The 19,013-nt window shown below is 41.7% G+C and overlaps 2 protein-coding genes across 3 annotated transcripts; both read right to left on the bottom strand.

Annotated features, from left to right (window-relative positions):
* Positions 1-3,465: 3,465 nt before the first annotated feature.
* On the bottom strand, positions 3,466-15,507 carry prtfdc1a (phosphoribosyl transferase domain containing 1a). Its single transcript, XM_071328805.1, has 9 exons — positions 15,370-15,507; positions 15,024-15,130; positions 13,826-14,009; positions 10,921-10,986; positions 7,726-7,743; positions 5,953-6,035; positions 5,408-5,454; positions 4,994-5,070; positions 3,466-3,929 (listed from the first exon to the last, which is right to left on the bottom strand). Exons 1-9 carry the CDS (start codon positions 15,418-15,420, stop codon positions 3,882-3,884), a joined length of 681 nt encoding a protein of 226 aa, XP_071184906.1. The 5' UTR covers positions 15,421-15,507; the 3' UTR covers positions 3,466-3,881.
* Positions 15,166-19,013, bottom strand: enkur (enkurin, TRPC channel interacting protein). 2 transcript variants are annotated; one of them, XM_071328806.1, is made up of 4 exons: positions 17,925-19,013; positions 17,389-17,703; positions 17,170-17,214; positions 15,166-16,296 (listed from the first exon to the last, which is right to left on the bottom strand). In XM_071328806.1, exons 2-4 carry the CDS (start codon positions 17,557-17,559, stop codon positions 16,132-16,134), a joined length of 381 nt encoding a protein of 126 aa, XP_071184907.1. In that variant the 5' UTR covers positions 17,560-17,703; positions 17,925-19,013; the 3' UTR covers positions 15,166-16,131. The 2 variants fall into 2 exon arrangements, with proteins under 2 accessions (XP_071184907.1, XP_071184908.1); XM_071328807.1 differs by having other exon boundaries at positions 17,108-17,214; positions 17,389-19,013.

Here is a 19,013-nt window from a genome sequence, read left to right as displayed (position 1 = left end):
ATCAAACGTAAATAAAAACTAGACATTGAAATGACGTCTGTGACCACTTGGAAGTTGCACAATTGAATGAAACCCAACAGGAACCAATCAATGAAGCCCCCTGGCTACCTCTACTTGGAGCACGATGTACAGTAGACAAAGTTCAACCACAGTGTATGTGTCTATCAAAGTACATATACAGTGTTTATCTGTCTGTCAAAGTGTAACATTCTTTAGTCATTTAACATTCTAGTCATTTAGCAGACACTCTTATCCAGAGCGACTTATAGGAGCAATTAGGGTTAAGTGCCTTGCTGAATCAACAGATGTTTCACCTAGTCAGCTCAGGGATTCAAACCAGCGACCTTTCAGTTACTTACTCGACACTCTTAAATGCTAGGCTACCTGCCACCCTAGGCTAAACATGACTTTGACACCTCTCAAAAGGTAGAACAAAGAAACAATAAGCTAGGGAGTAAACACGTTCAATCTGTTGTCCAGGTAATCTGAAATCAAATCCATGCCGCTCTGTTTAAACACCGACTCAGAGGCTTCATATGTCAAGCGCATACATGTGTGGCCATTCACAGGACCCAATTCCCATGTTGCTCTCTTTGTGCTCTCCCAGTCTACCTGTAGCCTACATTCACTGCACGGCCCTGTCCTCTGTTCCCTCAGCGGAGCACTACAAAGCCCCAGCATAAGAACCCTGGCCGCCTCTTTGTCCCCTCTCCCTCTCACCGGATCCCGCTCCACGGTGGCAGACAATGCCTTGCAGGTTCCCAGGGTGGCGTGGGGGACATTTAGCGCAGGGGGTAAGTTAACCGATGTCCCCAAGTGCTGATGTTCGATAAGGGACACAGAGTCACAGCACAATGGTGGCCATTGATCCTTCTGTATGACACATACACAGGCGAGACAAAATGCCCTGTAGTTCAGTGGAAGGGTGGCCTCCTACTAATCCCAACCTAAGATAATTGGGATAACTGATGCTCTTAGTGAAAGAGGAGTGTTTATCAGACTGGAGTTCAGCTTGTATTTCAGGACCCACTCAAAGCCTGTGTTTCACAGATGTATAGTGGAAAAAAAGCTATTTTTTAAAATTTATTTCACCTTTATTTAACCAGGTAGGCTAGTTGAGAACAAGTTCTCATTTGCAACTGCGACCTGTGGATGTATAGGTGGGTCTTCTGAGTGTGTAAGCCAATCTCACCATCACACAACCTGCCACTTAGACTCTTATCAGTCTTCTCCACCTCCATCTTTCTATCTTACTTCTCTGTTTGCAGGATTATTATTCAGGTCACCCATCCGGGAGAGGGCCATTGACTGCAAGTGATCCATTACGTTTTACCCGGGATAACCGTATTATGGGGAAGTCAAGTGCTGGAAACTTTCCCAGCAGATGCCACATTGTCAGAAGGCACACTTTTTTCGGCAGAGTGTGTTTGAAAGTATAGGCCTACAGCATTCACAATGCTCACAGAACTCAGTAGTTGAACTGTATGTCAACGATCCTACCACAAACTACGGTGGTCTGCAAATGGAGGATTACAAAAGAGATCAAAGGGGACGGGGTTAAAGGGTGAAGTCAATGACGCCTGAAATACCTGAGAGAAGTAACGCGACGGTCAGTGAACGGAGAGGTCACCGACAGCCTGTATGGCCTCTCATTCTTTCAGTTGGCCCATCATGCTGTGGTAATGACAGAGCAGCTGAGTGCCTGGAATTCATTCTAGATTAAGCCAATGTTTTTCTTAGACGTGTGTATATGTATGTGTGGGTCATGTGCATATGTTTATGTAATGTCTGTTTAGTTTTTCAAGTGATTAAGAGGCAAGTGTGCATGGCCACATGACAACTCTCCCAAGTGCACACTGTGTGAAGTGAAGCATGTTGGGTAGTGTAGTCCAGTGAAATGCACAATTGACTTTTAGTCACCCAGAGACAAATACACATCCCAGGAGAATATGGGGGAGGCTTGTAAACCAACACCACGGATGGAGAACAGATTTCCTTTGAACATCTTGTACTCTATTCATTAGTTGGGAGATTAATAGCATCCAACAGAAAATACATGAGGAACAGCCTTATTACTGTAAACAACCTTCCAAAGTTAGGCCTGATAGAATTTCCCACAATGCAACAGTTTAAGACAGGTCACAACCTCATTATTGTAAATCAAAATAACAACCTAAGTTTAAAGGAAATAATAATTGTATGAACCGAATAGCCAAACATACAACTAAGGGAGTGGACTAATAAATAACTAAATGGCTCAGAACAGGAGGAGAACTAACTGGTGACAGATGGCGAGAGAGAGTCCTGGCATTTTCATCCAAGTGCCCAGCTGACGCCCACACTGACTCATGGAACACAGGCTTGGAGTAGCAAAGAGAACCATTTGGCTCTCTAGTCTCCACCACACCACACCATCCAGCTGTCTGTCTCCAAGCTCCAACCGGCCATTGTGTTCGTTATGATTAGTGCTGACGACAGATGATTTGAGTTTAACGACACTTTCAGATCTGTCAGTGGGGTGAATGGGTGAAACCCTGAAAGGAATTTTAGATTTATTTGAATTCTTCTGTGATTATTTATTGATGGCTTGATGTTTGGACTTGATGTTTGGATAGAAGATGTGCATAGAGTTTTTTGTCATGAGCTATTAGGGTTTCTGAGTACATTCATTATGCATATCAATCCGACAACACTGCACGGCAACACGGTTTAAAAGATCCTGAAAGCCATGTCAGTTATTGGTTCAAATTGTTTGAGTTCAGCTACATTTGCTGGAAGTTAAAGTAAAATCATTGTGGGAAATAAATAGGTCCACTGCATCGCTATTCGTTAGATGGAAGTGCTTGGTGAGTACTTATCTGGACATACAGTTCCTTTGTGACGTTCTTTTCACTCTCTTTGCTCTCTGGGCAGCAACACTTTGTTCCTATTACTTGACCCCTCATGTACCCCTCTACACAACACACACAAACACCCACCCACACATTAGAGAGAAAACCAGGAGGTCTGGTTTGCACTAAAATCTTCCCAATGGATCATTATTTTCCTGTTTCATTGTATATACTGTATAGCAACATACATGTTTGGATAGTCGTTGCCTCCTTGTATGGTTGAGCTAGTTTCAAGCTAATGCGAACCATGTTTTGTGGCTTTCCAGGAGGGTTTCATGTTTGATTCCAAATTTGATCATAACATATAATGATTTACTAAGATAAAAGACAGAAAGACAAAGCGAGAGAAAGTCAACTTATGCCAGATAATAAACTGAGCTCAAATGACACTGAAGCTAAACATGCAGTGTAGTTTTGGATCAACAGCTGGGTAGAAAAGACATAACATACATTTCAGGTGCTCCCTTTTTAGGTCAACATTCAACTCCTTCTTTAAACCTCTTCTCTTTCAATCAAAAGCACTCGGCCACTGATAACTCAGACACTTTATCTTCACGGACGCAGGCACAAATAATTTGTTATTCAAAATTGCATAGTTTATTTTTTGTGCTTGGCACATATTAGATCATTGGGGACAAAATTAGTATTTTACATATAAAGTTATAAATGCATATTATGTAAAAGCATATTCTGCCAACAATGTAATATGATGTTTACAAAAACAATAGCATATGTAAAAAAAAAACTCCCAAAAACATTCAGTGTGACTATCTTAAAATTTGGCAATCAAGGTTGTACGTAACATGATTAACACAGATCTCATATTTTTTTGCATAAAGCACATGCAAGGTGTGTCTCTTCTTATGAAATGAATAAACCAACAATAATCCTCGTCAGAGCACGAAAGAAGATATGAGAAGGGAAGGCACTTGCTGCCACATGTTGAAAACACTGCAGCTCTGAACAACCCATGTATGTGTCGACTTCTCTTCAAATCTTGTACTTCACCTTTCCAATCTCACTTATGACACAGATATGCTGGAGGGAGGAAGAGAAAGAGTGTTGTTCCCCTCAGTCAGATGTTAAATCATGCGAGCAACACTTTGATCGTTTATAGACCGTCACTGAAATATGTTTTAATCCCCCATGTTTACAGAACATAAATTAGTAATTTGTAGTGTTTATCTGCTGGAGTGTTGAAATACCACGGTGATGACGAGCCCTCAGAAGATAAATGTTTTGAGCTGATTAGAGATTGTGGAGGGATGTGAATTTGGGAAAGCAAGGTCAGACTTTCCCCATATGACAGGAATCATCTCGCCTCTCCATTATGCTAGTGCACTGAACTTTACATAATTTAAAGATGAAAAGTTCAAAGGTCATCCAAGGTCAATCTCAAACTGATAAATGAACACATCCTTGATAACAATCATATGACTGTACTGATATGTAGCATGTGCTAACTGGTAATACTAATAGTCGTTAAGTGGGGAATTAAGATGACTCACTCCGCCAGATAAGCAGATCCTAACCCTAACATTCCTTTCTTCACCTTCCTTCCAATTTCTGTAATGAATACACATACACACACACACACACACACACAAACACACACACACACACACACAAAATGCACACAGGCTAAAGGGGTGGTTGTGTGTCTGGGGTGCTGTGTTTCAGATAAATCTGAGTATCTCCTTGATACAGGTATTCATAATAGAGGTAAGGGCAGTACATTTAAAATAAGAACGCTGTAACTTAATTTAACATAGGAGTGTTGGCATGGGGCACAGCGCAAGAGGTCAGGAAAACATACAGGTATTCCATAACATACAGTGCACACATATACACCCCCGAACGCACACACACTCGAAGGCCCATGCGCCCCAACAAGCACCCGCACCCGCGCGCAAGGACACACGCACACACACACAGAGAGAAAAATACACACACACAGAGGATACCTGGGTGAGTTTAGATTTCAGGGAGAGAAGTGTCTCTTTGAATATGTTTACTCTCAGCTCCCGGCTCTTTCATCCCTTTCAAACAGCTCTTTAAACTAAAAGGTCATGTGTAGTTCAGAAATAAAAGTAGAGCCTTACATTCAGGTCACGGAAATACTCGTTGTAGTCCAAAGCATAGCCCACGACAAAACGGTTGGGAATTTCAAACCCCACATCTGTTGAGATAAATACAGACACAGAAAATTAGATATGTGTAGAGATGGCCTGAATAAACCATAAATTCAAACTTGAGTCAGTGCCAGGGGTTATATCAGGTCTGTATAACAGAGAATCTTCTTGAAAAGTCTCACGATCAAGCACCAACCACAAACAAAGAACCTTGAAATGATTTAAACATAGAACATAGAACATTTAAAATGCTACCTCATTCAAAACCACCTGGGCTTTAGACTGAGATATCAGTAACATGACATGTACAGTATAAATCTTGTTCTGACGGCTGAATGAAGGATGAGTGACATCCCGGATGGCATTAAACAAAGATGCACTTACAGTCTGGAAGGCTTCCAACCACATTAGAGACCCTTTTCACCAGCAGACTGAAACAGACATGACAGTACAAGCATTAACAAAGCTAATATCCACAATAATTTGCAATGAATCATGCAGAAGAGATTTGAACTCGGATGAAAAAAAATGTACAGTGAAACTAGATAAGCAGTTCATGACTAGATTATAGTGAAGATGGCGATAGGGTAGCTATTCTTATCATTCAGACAGGAAAAACACTGATTACGGAAGCTTCAAAGGGGGAAAGTAAGGGCAAACAGTACAGTACCTATACCATTCTAAATCAAAACAATATTGTGCAATACATATGGATTGATTTATGAAAAAAATGCAATACTAACAGAGTTGTATTCAAGCAATGAAACACAATTGCAAACTTTACATAAAACAGAAGACAAATTCAAGTTGAAGTATGGTGACTGGAGGCATGCATATCTATAGTCGCTGCTGTAACTACGGAAGAGTGACATCTTGTTCCTGTGACAGCCCCCCCCGTGGACATGGAGAGCTCTGACAGACTGACTCACCCGGCGACCTTTACCATCTTGGGTTCAAAGGCCTCCACATGCTTCAGAAGGGCCTTCATTGTCTTTCCTGTGTCGACTATAGCCTAGAGGCAGGGGAAAGAAGAGGGATAGAGGGAGGGCCATAAATGTGGACTGCTCTCAGAAGAGAATGGATCACAATAGAAAATCAACCAAAAACACGCAGTATGCTATACCGTTAATTAATCCATATAGATTTTCTACATATGTCAATGACAATGTTTATCTTTGCTTTGAAATTGTTCCTTGAGTTCTGAGATTAAGAACTACACGAATTATATAGAAGTACAGAATGCAATGTGACAGAATTCATGCAATTGTGTATGTGTGTCACACAGCCCATCTAGAATATTGATTGAATCTTAGATGCTGTTATTCCTCTAGAGTGGGGCTAAACAGCCATCATGTGGTGAAGGCCTAGTGTTTATGCATGGATGACATCAGTCTGGAAACTTTCACATCTGAAACATCTCAAAGGGAGGAAAAAAATACAAAAAAGAGAGGTCTGGCCTATGTGCACCTGGAGGTTGGAGGGTAGGAGGAAAACTATTAGTTTAAAGCAATTATTGCCTGTATGCAATGATAGGTATGTTATATGTTATGATGTAATCTATGCAATTTATCAATCCCTTGCCGTTTGGCTGTTATTGCATAATTTAAGACCTGATTATCAAATTAGTGAATGAGAATAAGTGTCATGCAGCAAGACAATGATCCAAAACACACAATCAACTCTACATGAAAATGGTTAAAAAGCAACCAATTTTACATTTTGCAATGGCCTAGGCAAAGTCCAGATCTAATCCCAAATTAAGATGTTGTGGAAGGACTTGAAACAAGCAGTTCATGCTTGAAAACCCACAAATGTCGCTGAGTTAAAGCAGTTCTGTATGCAAGAGTCAGCCAAAATTCCTCCACAGCGATGTGAGAGACTGATCAACAACTACAGGAAGCATTTGGATGCAGTCGTTGCAGCTAAAGGTGGCACAACCAGTTATTGAGTGTAAAGGAGCAATTCCTTTTTCACACAGTGGAATTGGATGTTGCATAACTTTGTTAATTAAATAAAATAAGTATATACATTTTTTTTGTGAACTCATGTTCCCTTGATCTAATATTAGGTTTTGGTTGAAGATCTGATAACATTCAGTATCAAAATCATGTAAAAATAGAGAAAATTAGTAAGTGGGCAAATACTTTTTCACGGAACTGTACTTTGTAAAAAACAGGAGTGGACTAACAGTAAAATGCTTACTTAAGGGCCCTTCCCAACAATGCAGAGAGAAATAATTTAAAAAGTCAAACACGTAATAATAGATACACAATGAGTAACGATAACTTGGCTATGTACAATTGGTACCAATACCGAGTCGAAGTGCAGGGGTACGAGGTAATTGAGGTAGACCCTGCATGTACATATAACTAGGAATAAAGTGACAGATAATAAACAGTAGCAGCAGCTGATGTGATGAGTCAAAAACGTTAGTGCATAAAGGGTCAATGCAGATAGTCTGGGTAGCTATTTGGTTAACTGTTTAACTAACTAACTATTTAGCAGTCTTATAGCTTGTGGGTGGAAGCTGTTCAAGGTCCTGTTGATTCCAGACTTGGTGCATCGGTACTGCTTGCCTTTCAGTAGCAGAGTGAACAGTCTATGACTTGAGTCCTTGACAATTTTTATCAACTTTATTCAAGGCATCAAGGCAAATTCAAGGCATTTGCAATACTGTACCGTGAGATGATGCAGTCACTTACCTCTACAATCAAGACATTCTTTGTGCCATGTAAAAAAAAGAAGAGACAAACCCATTTTTAATATCTCTGAACTGAAACATCACAACTTCCATTCAAACATGGGGGAAAATACTTGGGAGTTTGACTTCTCATTTCTTAGACTGTAGCTATAGTGACAATCTTGGATCTAATTTTAGTTCCTTGGAGACACACAGACATGTCATTATACTCCCTCATAATGTACGGTTGTTCCTAACATTGAGCCAAAGGCACTTCCAAATGTCTTAGACAGTACAGATAATTACAGTTGGACACTTTCTCTGGTGCAGGGGTTCAAATGACAGCTTTTTCCCCCTTGGCTGTGTATGAGGCTCTTTGTCTGGCTGGTGGAGTGTATCTATGGTTTGAGGCGAGTGCTCTGAGAGAATGCAGGCAGGAGGCCAATGTTGTGGGCCTACACGCTACACCTGAACCGTGTTATGTAACGCTATGAACAGGGAGTAAGGATGCGTAACTATGCTGAACAAAAATATAAACGCAACAGCAACAATTTCAATGATTTTACTGAGTTACAGTTCATATGAGGAAATCAGTCAACGGAAATTCATTCATTAGGCCCTAATCTATGGATTTTACGACTGGGAATAGAGATATGCATCTGTTGGTCACAGATACCTTGAAAAAAATGGGCCTCATAATGGGCCTCAGGATCTCGTCACAGTATTTTTGCTATCGATAAAATACAATTGTGTTTGTTGTCCGTAGCTTATGCCTGCCCATACCATAACCCCACCGCCACCATGGGGCACTCTGTTCACAACGTTGACATCAGCAAACCGCTCGCGCACATGACGCTATAAACATGGTCTGCAGTTGTGAGGTTGGTTGGTTGTAGTGCCAAATTCTCTAAAACTACATTGGAAGCGGCTTATGGTAAAGAAATGAACATTAAACTATCTGGCAACAGCTATGCTGGACAATCCTGCAGTCAACATGCCAATTCCACGCGCCCTCAAACCTTGAGACATCTGTGGCATTGTGTTGTGTGACAAAACGGCACATTTTAGAGTGGCGTTTTCGTTTCCCCAGCACAAGGTGCACCTGTGTAATGTTCATGCTGTTTAATCAGTTTCTTGATATGCAACACTTGTCAGGTGGATGGATTATCTTGGCAAAGGAGAAATGTTCACTAACAGGGATGTAAACAACTTCGTGCACAACATTTGAGAGAAATAAGCTTTTTGTGAGTATGGAACATTTCTGGGATCTTTTATTTTAGCTCATGAAACATGGGACCAACACTTTACATGTTGCATTTATATTTTTGTTTAGTGTAGTAGAGAGAGAGAGAGAGAACATGGAAACCTTGAGCAGAACTAACCTGCTTTGCCACATGGAAAAGATGTGCACAAAACAGCCTCAAACAACCACATTTGTGATTTTTATATGTCCTTATTCGATATGGATTACATTTCCCCTCAAGAATGTTAAAGATACGAAACACAAACACTTGGAGGTAATAGGTGCATTATTCTACCAGACGATGTGCTACATCATTCTAACCCCCTCCACTACTCCCAAAGGCTTGTGCCCTCATACTGCTATCTGTTCTATTGCTGAAATCCCAAATAGAATCCTGTACATGCCTCCCTTCTGTTGATGATGGACTGGGAAGGGAGGTAGGCTATAGAAACTCGACCCCATGCAGAGATTCCTGCAAAATCAAGTAATTTGACAGATCTGTTCTTGAACCTATCCAGCCAACCTCTCAACTTACATATTTGCAGCAGTGTTATGCATTTTAACTTTAACACTCCTCGCCTTTCCATGATGACATTTGGGATTAGGAAAAGCAAGTGCTGTAAATGGTATGCCATTGCCAATAATGCTAGTTGACGGTTGGCCAGAGTCCATGCGCCTAATAACTAGCACCCCTTATGACTGGCACATGCCCCAATGACTGGCTGTGCCATGGGGTGACGGCATGACGCTGAGATGGCAGCCATTTAGTGAAGATTGATGTCAGCCATCTAGTTACCCTTAGTGAAGATTAATGTTCCTGACTTGTGTAAATTTGCTGGGTTAGACAGACAGGTATTCTTGTTGACCTCCTAACCCTAAGCAAAAACAAATCTTAGGTAAGGTTTTTGCCATTTTCATTTTTATGTAAAAAAAAACAACTTCTCATGACATTGCCTGCTGTCCTCTTCTGACTCCTAAAATATACCTTGCTACTGAGATAGAGACAGTAACTATGTGCTGTAAGACTACATTCTATCTAGATGGGGGCGTCAATTCCAACACCACTCACATACCACCCTCTTGAGCACCCTTGACTTAAACTCCATTAAATCTTCCATATGGGGTAGGTTACAGTGTGGGGTGGATGATGGTCCACCAAAACCCTATTTTTCATCGTCAAGTATTTCCTCAGAAAGAGGATATTCCTGGTGCAACCATTCCTGTACTGTCCACAGGACTAGATTAGTGATTCATTCTCAACCTGGTGATGGCTGCACCACACTGACAAAGTGACTCTTATGAAGGGTACACAAAGAGGACGGTTGTCGGAGAAGACCCAAAAATGTATGACGCGCCGAATGAACGCAGGATGACACCCAGTCACTGGGTTCACTCTCTTTGCTCCAGTCCAGAAATGTAGTTCAGTAGACACAGTTTTACACAGGAATGTCTAAAACGGTCTGTCTCTTATGGAAGGACCTAGCCCTTGCCTCACGCCATAGAGTCAAAAGATGTATTTTCATTAAATGGATCTACTATGCCTTGTGGTGATACGTTGGGACCACTCCTTAGACATAGAGGGCCACACCTATGTGAAATATACCAGGGTAGTTCATCCTTCAGCTCAATCTTCTTATATCTTCTTATAGATCGTATACCTTATCTGAATTTGTCTTTAAAGTGTGTATGTGTCTTTCCCTTTCTTCCTTCACCACCCAAATGAGCACACTGATGCATTTCCAAGAGCTTTGTCGACGCTCAACAGCAGAGCTGAGAGCTCCCCCTTGTGGGTAGTTATGACCTTATATCAAAAACGTTCTTAATGTTCAAATTCTTTAGAACAAAGTGTATCTGAATGCATATAATCTAATTTCCCAGAGAGGGATAAAAATGGAAAGATTATTTACAGAAAGAAATCTGGTTTGAACAAATGTCCATATAAAATCATTACAATTTATTTAGGCACGTACATACCTTGCCTCGTAGAACAGATAGATCTTGACTACCTATTATGTGCAGGTCCTCTGTTGATTGGTCATTCTAGAGAAGAAGAAAAAAACTTGTGTGAACAGTCACCATTCTGTCCTGGACAGAGGCAAGACACAGATAACCTGACAGAGATGTCCCCAAACATGACATCCAGGATGACTACGCTGCACAGATCAGGGAATTTTCCATGACGGTGACTGTCTAGTGTCTACGTAATCACTATCATTTAGACAGTGAGGCTTTAGATGGAATGGAAAAAGGCGAGAATGAAGGGCAGTAACAATGGAGAAAATACAGACACTCAGGTCAGCTCAATTCTACAATCATGCTGGAGTCAGATATTTCAGATGCTGAGTTAGCCAAAATACAAAATCCCAAGTGAAAGGGAAAGGGGATATCAAGTCAGTTGCACAACTGAATGCATTCAACTGAAATGGGTCTTGCACATTTAACCCCTCAATCAGAAATGTGCGGGGGGCTGCCTTAAATCGATGTGACTTAAATGCATGGCCTTTCATAGGAGTATAGCGAACAATGAGGGAACTGAAAAAGTTATAATTTACGTTTAATTTCCTTAAACTAATTTCCTAACGCTCATATCGAACCATCCTAAAGTACACTATATATACAAAGGTATGTGGACACCCCTTCAAATTTGTGGATTCGGCTATTTCAGCCACACCCGTTGCTGACAGGTATATAAAATCGAGCACACAGCCATGCAATCTCTATAGACAAACATTGGCAGTAGAATGGCCCGTACTGAAGGCACCGTCATAGGATGCCACAATTCCAACAAGTCAGTTCGTCAAATTTCTGCCCTGCTCGAGCTGTCCCGGTCAACTGTAAGTGCTGTTATTGTGAAGTGGAAACGTCTAGGAGCAACAACGGCTCAGCCGCAAAGTGGTAGGCCACAAACTCACGGAATGAGACCGCCGAGTGCTGAAGCGTGTAGCGCATAAAAATCGTCTGTCCTTGGTTGCAACACTCACTACCGAGTTCCAAACTGCCTCTGGAAGCAATGTCAGCACAAGAACTGTTCGTCGGGAGCTTCATGAAATGGGTTTCAATGGCCGAGCAAGCCTAAAATCACCATGCGCAATGCCAAGCGTCGCCTGGAGTGGTGTAAAGCTCGCCAACATTGGATTCTGGAGCAGTGGAAACGCGTTCTCTGCAGTGATGAATCACGCTTTACCATCTGGCAGAAAAACTTGACTGGCCTGCACAGAGCCCTGACCTCAACCCCATCGAACACCGTTGGGATGAATTGGAACACCGACTGCGAGCCGGACCTAATTGCCCAACATCAGTGCCCGACCATATTAATGCTCTTTTGCCTGAATGGAAGCAAGTCCCTGCTGCAATGTTCCAACATCTAGTGGAAAGCCTTGCCAGAAGAGGGTAGGTTATTATAGCAGCAAAGTGGGGGACCAACTCCAAGCAGGTGTCCACATACACTACATGACCAAAAGTATCTCAAATTGATTGTGTAGCTCAACAAAGACACTTAGAGGGAGGCCTACATATTTTTGCCTAATCCAATGAAATCCGTAAATAAAAGGAAGTGACATATAGTGGGGCAAAAAAGTATTTAGTCAGCCACCAATTGTGCAAGTTCTCCCACTTAAAAAGATGAGAGGCCTGTAATTTTCATCATAGGTACACTTCAACTATGACAGACAAAATGAGAAAAAAAAATCCAGAAAAATCACATTGTAGGATTTTTAATGAATTTATTTGCAAATTATGGTGGAAAATAAGTATTTGGTCAATAACAAAAGTTTATCTCAATACTTTGTTATATACCCTTTGTTGGCAATGACAGAGGTCAAATGTTTTCTGTAAGTCTTCACAAGGTTTTCACACACTGTTGCTGGTATTTTGGCCCATTCCTCCATGCAGATCTCCTCTAGAGCAGTGATGTTTTGGGGCTGTTGCTGGGCAACACGGACTTTCAACTCCCTCCAAAGATTTTCTATGGGGTTGAGATCTGGAGACTGGCTAGGCCACTCCAGGACCTTGAAATGCTTCTTACGAAGCCACTCCTTCGAAGCCAAGCACCGCCAGCATTCAAAAGTGACCAAAACATCAGCCAGGAAGCATAGGAACTGAGAAGTGGTCTGTGGTCACCACCTGCAGAATCACTCCTTTATTGGGGGTGTCTTGCTAATTGCCTATAATTTCCACCTTTTGTCTATTCCATTTGCACAACAGCATGTGAAATGTATTGTCAATCAGTGTTGCTTCCTAAGTGGACAGTTTGATTTCACAGAAGTGTGATTGACTTGGAGTTACATTGTGTTGTTTAAGTGTTCCCTTTATTTTTTTGAGCAGTGTACTTTTTTGCCCCACTGTACATACACAGACATACTATATACACACACAGACAGACAGACTATAAACTCTTCCATCTCCAAACATGAACCAATTATTAATAACAGAAACAACAGGTTGTTTCGATATCTATTTTCCTCTCTTATGTCGAATACGTCTTTTCCTAACTGTTCTGGTCGGAAGTCAGCGCTAAAAGATGACAATTTCGAGATTTGAATGTTATACATTGAGGATACAGCATCTGAACAGGCCTCCCAGTTGCTCTGGTGAAGGGATGCCCAGCTGCATAAACAATACATGCTGAAGATTTCAAAGAACAAATAAATAGGATATTGAGGAACCAACCAAGGTGCTCCTCAACTACATTAAACTAGAGAACGTCATATTCACTATGTTTATCTTTAACTTCATCACAAGCGACTGATAAATGATGTGATGATAGAGCCTTTCAAAAGACTCTTAAAGAACTCGATGCACTGTTGTTCACTGTACATTATTTATACTCAATGATTGACTACTGTTGTTGTTGTTGTTGTGTGAGGGTGGGGTTACATACCAGGTAGCTCTTAAGCCTAATAAACTCCACTCTGGTCTCCAGGTGCTTGTTGGAGTTGCGGCATTGTACCTTAATGAACTCCACCAGGTCGGAACAGAACTTGTACCCTCCCTTCAGTACACACAGCACCACCATGTCATGATCCCCAATGTCATCCATGATGTGTCGGGCCAGGCGCTCCGTCCTACAGTACAAATCATGTTAATCCTTCCCAGGAAATCACAATTACATAGACAGAGCAGTGTGTGTGTGTGTAATTATGTGTAATTACATTTCGGGGTCACATGATACCAGAGTTGATGCTTTATCACTAATTGCCAAGGCATGCAGTGTGTATGATGCGCACACACACACACACACACACAATGGTTTCGTTTATTGTGTACTTTCAATACACAGTTCTCAACTCAATGACTTCTTGAAGTCCTCCAAGCCTCCCTGGTTGGTAAAAATGCACGCACCAACATTCCTTTCCACATGAGGTAGAAAACCTGAACTGTGAACCCAGGCCAATAAGTGCACCAGGAGAAGACCAATAAAGTGGATCAAGTTAAGTGATAAAGATAAAAACAGGGGTGCTGGCCTCCCGGATGGCGCAGTGGTCTAAGGCACTGCATCGCTGTGCTCCCAGAGACTCTGGGTTCGAGCCCAGGCTCTGTCGCAGCCGGCCGCGACCGGGAGGTCCATGGGGCGACGCACAATTGGCCTAGCGTCGTCCGGGTTAGGGAGGGTTTGCCGGTAGGGATATCCTTGTCTCATCGCGCACTAGCGACTCCTGTGGCGGGCAGGGCGCAGTGCACGCTGACCAGGTCGCTAGGTGTACGGTGTTTCCTCCGACACATTGGTGCGGCTGGCTTCCGGGTTGGATGCGCGCTGTGTTAAGAAGCAGTGCGGCTTGGTTGGGTTGTGTTTCGGAGGACGCATGGCTCTCGATCTTCGTCTCTCCCGAGCCCGTATGGGAGTTGTAGCGATGAGACAAGACAGTAACTACTAATAATTGGGGAGCAAAAGGGGGTAAAAAAAACGGGGGTGGTATTCCTATTTAAGATCATCCTTTAAGCACAGTAATGTAGTAACGTATGTTCCATATTGTAAACTACAACAACATAAATAGAATGGTAGATTGGCTTCTGATCACCTCAGCAAGTTGGTGAAAAGGTTTGTATGAATTTCCTCCAGATTATAAAATAAATATTACCTGTCCATGATAACCCCATGTGGAATGTAGACACTCTCTATATCTTCGCGGTAATGCTCTGGATAAGTGAAGAGCTCTAAACTGTATCCGGGCCAATCATCTTTAATCTAAGATATGATTAACAAAGATAAGAAACACTTGCAAAATTATGATACATTTATTCACGAAATATTCCCATAGGCTATATCTGTAAGTAGCCTATCAATTTAAAAAGTTGATGATCTGAAGACAGTGCTTGATCAACTGAAATCAGCTCCAACAAGTTACTCAAGAAAACAAATCACGATAGGATAAATATTGGTATATTACAATAGACCACTACAAAACAAAGTCTGAAGCTATTTACCACAATTCCGCCTTCCATTCCTGTGGCTCTGGATGGAACGCATTCTGCCATGTTTTTCCGCGATGACAGACAGTTGAAGTAAAACTTCAGTCAGTAGACTGAAGGGGAGCGAACAAATTACTACAATCACAAGCAAGATAACGGTGAAGTAAGTGTTCCTCGAAGTAACTGACAACTTTTCCACTTTATAAAGAGAGATTATTTGTGCAATTTTAGGCTGAAACTCAAAACTAGCCAACAAGTCAAGCATGCTGTGGTCATGCTAAAGTCATTAGTGTGACTATAAAGAGGTGGTTGTTGTTTTCCAGTCCTTCTGAATAAACCACCGAATGGCACAATTAGATCCACGGGGGTGGATAATCAGCTGCATGGGATTTCATGTAGTAGTTTTCCTGTAGGCACGGATGCTTGCTAAAAAGGAAAAGTTAATCATTTGGTTCAAGAAACTGTGGCAAAGGACCTGATAAGTATAGGCTCATTCAAGGCTCTTGTACAATGACCTACAAGGATTACATCATGACGTAGTATGTAGTAATATTTATAAACTGTTGTAAGCAGATTTTCACAAATATATTTAAATATAGTGCAGAGTTAATTTAGTTTACCAAAACAATGTGAAATCATAGACAGACAGTGAGAGGGATATGACAATTTGCCAGACAATTTCATATCTAGCACTCAGGGCATATGTTTTTTTTCCTCACTGAATATCTGTTTACAATTCTGGCATTTGCCATTGAGACTTAAGAGGTGTCATGTGTGTTAGTTGTTGTTGACGATGTAGATGGTCTTGTATCGCTTGATGAGGTCAATGTCCCTCTCCAGCTGCTTCATCTCCAGCTCCAGACGCTCCTTGCAGTACTTCTTGGGGGTGGTGTCCATGACAACAGAGTCCCTGGTACTGATGGTGCAGCTCCCCCAGTTCTTCTTCAAGCCCCGGACAGAGAATGACCCATCAATAACACAGGCAAGGGAGATGAGCTTTCCATTCTTGCTCAAGAACAATTAATTATCAATAAGCCCATGTATGTCAGTGTAATGGGAATGTCTTTCTGGGAAATGTCACTTTTAAACCCCTTTGAATGTATGCTGGTGCTTAACAGAATTTGTAAGCCTATTCATCATTTGATACATTGATCAAATATTGAACCTTATCTAAATGACTGATCAGCTAAAACACATATATTAATGTAATACATCTTTATGATCTATTCTAGGACAGATTCTATTGGCTTGGTTCTAAGGACCTATGTGGTTTACCTGTGTGATGTTTTTTTCACTCATCCTCAGAGAGCTGTATAATGGCGCCCTGTCTCATGCTGTCACACCTGTCCTTGTGATTGTCTCCCCCCCTCCAGGTGTCGCCGATCTTCCCCATTATCCCCTGTGTATTTATACCTGTGTTCTCTGTTTGTCTGTTGCCAGTTTGTCTTGTTTTTCAAGTCAACCAGTGTTTTTGTTCTCAGCTCCTGCTTTTCCCAGTCTCTCTTTTTCTCGTCCTCCTGGTTTTGACCCTTGCCTATCCTGACTCTGAGCCTGCCTGCCTGACCACTCTGCCTGTCCCTGAGCCTGCCTGCCGACCTGTACCTTGCCCCACCTCTGAATTGTTGACCTCTGCCTACCCTGAGCCTGCCTGCCGTCCGGTACCGTTGCCCCACCTCTGGTTTACTTACCCCTGCCTGCCCCTGTTGGAATATTAAACCATTGTCAATTCAATGTGTCTGCATCTGGGTCTTACCTTGATTCCTGATACATGCGCTCATTGACATAGCTCTCATACTTGTCCTGAACCCTCCTCACCTCATCAGCATGCTGCTGCAGGTACTCAGGGTTCTTTCCAAAGTCCTAGGGAGAGGATGGGCAAATAGTTATGTTGGGCGCCTCTTCAGTTCAATTCAAATTGATTGAGTGTCCAGTCTTGGTGCAATAAGCGTATTTTCTTTAACTAGCACTACAAATTCACTACCTGCTTGACAGACAAAGTGAAAGCAGTCTTTTCATATGTAGTGAAAAGCTCACGTTTTTCTTGATGTACTTTGGGACCAGTCCTGAATTTTCCAGCAGCTGTTTGTCTCCAGTTTTAGTGTCGGCGTAGATAGGCTGTGGCTTCCTTAGCACTGCCATGATGTTCTCAAAGAGCTCCCGAGTTGCGCAGCGGTCTAAGGCACTGCATCTCCATGTTAGAGGCATCCCTACAGACCCTGGTTCGATCCTGCCGTGATTGGCAGTCCCATAGGGCGGCACACAATTAGCCCAGGGTCATCCAGGTTAGGGGAGGGTTTGGTCAGGGTAGGCCGTCATTGTAAAATATGAATTTGTTCTTCACTGACTTGTCTAGTTTAATAAAATAAAAAAAGGCATATGTCTTTACAAAGTCCTTTTTGGAGTGAATACCCATAATTCGATTGTCTGCTTTGGCCGCTATTTGTGTTTTCTTGAAAGTATCATACAAATGTGAAAAAGTTTCTCTAGTGGTGTAAAAATATAGACACAGAATTAGATTTAGGAAATGACCTCAAGTGATATTGAGATGTAATCTCGGCCCTATTGCTTACTTTCAGTAAATTTGGGTTCCTTGGAGTGCTCGAGCAGATATTTCTCTGGAGAGGGCACTTCTACTTTTGTTGGCCCCAGTCTTGTTTGGAACCTTATTCATACTTTTCGCATGCTTAACTTGTGCCCTAAACGTTGATATAACTTGACAATGGAATAATAAAAGAGAAGATAGATATAGTACAGTAGCTAGATCATTTCAGGACATGAGTGCAAAAATCTGTCAGAAGCCCCGTGCACAGTGGTGCAGTCTTTTTCACGGTGCAGGTTGTGGCAACAAAGTATCCCCACACATTCCCAATCCCCCACACAGAAACATAGGTTTAAGAAAAATACAAATTAAGCTAGCTAACGTTAGATACAGTAGATATGCCCATGGGCTGTGTGCAATGCAAATAAGTTTACATAGCTAGCTAACGTTATACAGTTACTTTGTTAGCTATTAGTAGTTCACAGTGTGGGAAGAATATTCATATTGTTTCTACCTTTCCTGATAAAGTGAGAGGTAAAATCCTCCATCTAAGATTTGAATGCAATCTGCGTTTTATCTGTTTCGCCTTCTCCCCGTTTACATGTAACACGGTACTTACGAAATACAGTTTGTCCCTTCACTTTTCCCGTACAATGTGTGACAATGCGAAAACAATGCCATATACAGTGATTCGAGTTGTGGCCAATGAATAATGGTAAAAGGCCAGCAACACTCCGTATTATTCAGAGCGCAATTAAATGACACCATAATACATTCTCCAGACCCCACTGAGTATTCCCTACAATAATCTTACTGTGGCACCTACAATATTTTTCGCTCAAAAACCAATATGTATTCCATATAAAGTGATTCACATTGTGGCCGCCAATGGAATGGGTGGAGCAAAAGGCCAGCCTCATTTCTTTGACCTTGGAACATGTTTTAAAACATATATTGAATGCAAATGTCACTTAAATATGAACGAATATGATTCATTGTTACTGTTTAGACAATCATTTGTAATATACTGTATAATTAATAATACAGGTAATTGACACTTTTCTACTATTACGTAGGGGACATGTATTTCGAAAATTTCCGAAATTCCGTGACCCGGAAG

The sequence above is a fragment of the Salvelinus alpinus genome, chromosome 10 (genome assembly GCF_045679555.1).
Source record: "Salvelinus alpinus chromosome 10, SLU_Salpinus.1, whole genome shotgun sequence".
Classification (NCBI taxonomy): domain Eukaryota; kingdom Metazoa; phylum Chordata; class Actinopteri; order Salmoniformes; family Salmonidae; genus Salvelinus; species Salvelinus alpinus.
This window is presented reverse-complemented; position numbering and strand designations above follow the sequence as displayed.

Coding starts and splice junctions, on each gene's coding strand:
- prtfdc1a (XM_071328805.1), bottom strand. CDS start 15,420: ATGGCAGAATGCGTTCCATCCAGAGCCACAGGAATGGAAGGCGGAATT. Junction 15,131..15,369: donor GAATGGAAGGCGGAATTGTG/GTAAATAGCTTC, acceptor ATCATATCTTAG/ATTAAAGATGATTGGCCCGG. Junction 14,010..15,023: donor CATGGGGTTATCATGGACAG/GTAATATTTATT, acceptor TTTGTACTGTAG/GACGGAGCGCCTGGCCCGAC.
- enkur (XM_071328806.1), bottom strand. CDS start 17,559: ATGCCTCTAACATGGAGATGCAGTGCCTTAGACCGCTGCGCAACTCGG. Junction 17,215..17,388: donor CAAAGTACATCAAGAAAAAC/GTGAGCTTTTCA, acceptor TCCTCTCCCTAG/GACTTTGGAAAGAACCCTGA. Junction 16,297..17,169: donor TGCAGCAGCATGCTGATGAG/GTGAGGAGGGTT, acceptor CGGGGCTTGAAG/AAGAACTGGGGGAGCTGCAC.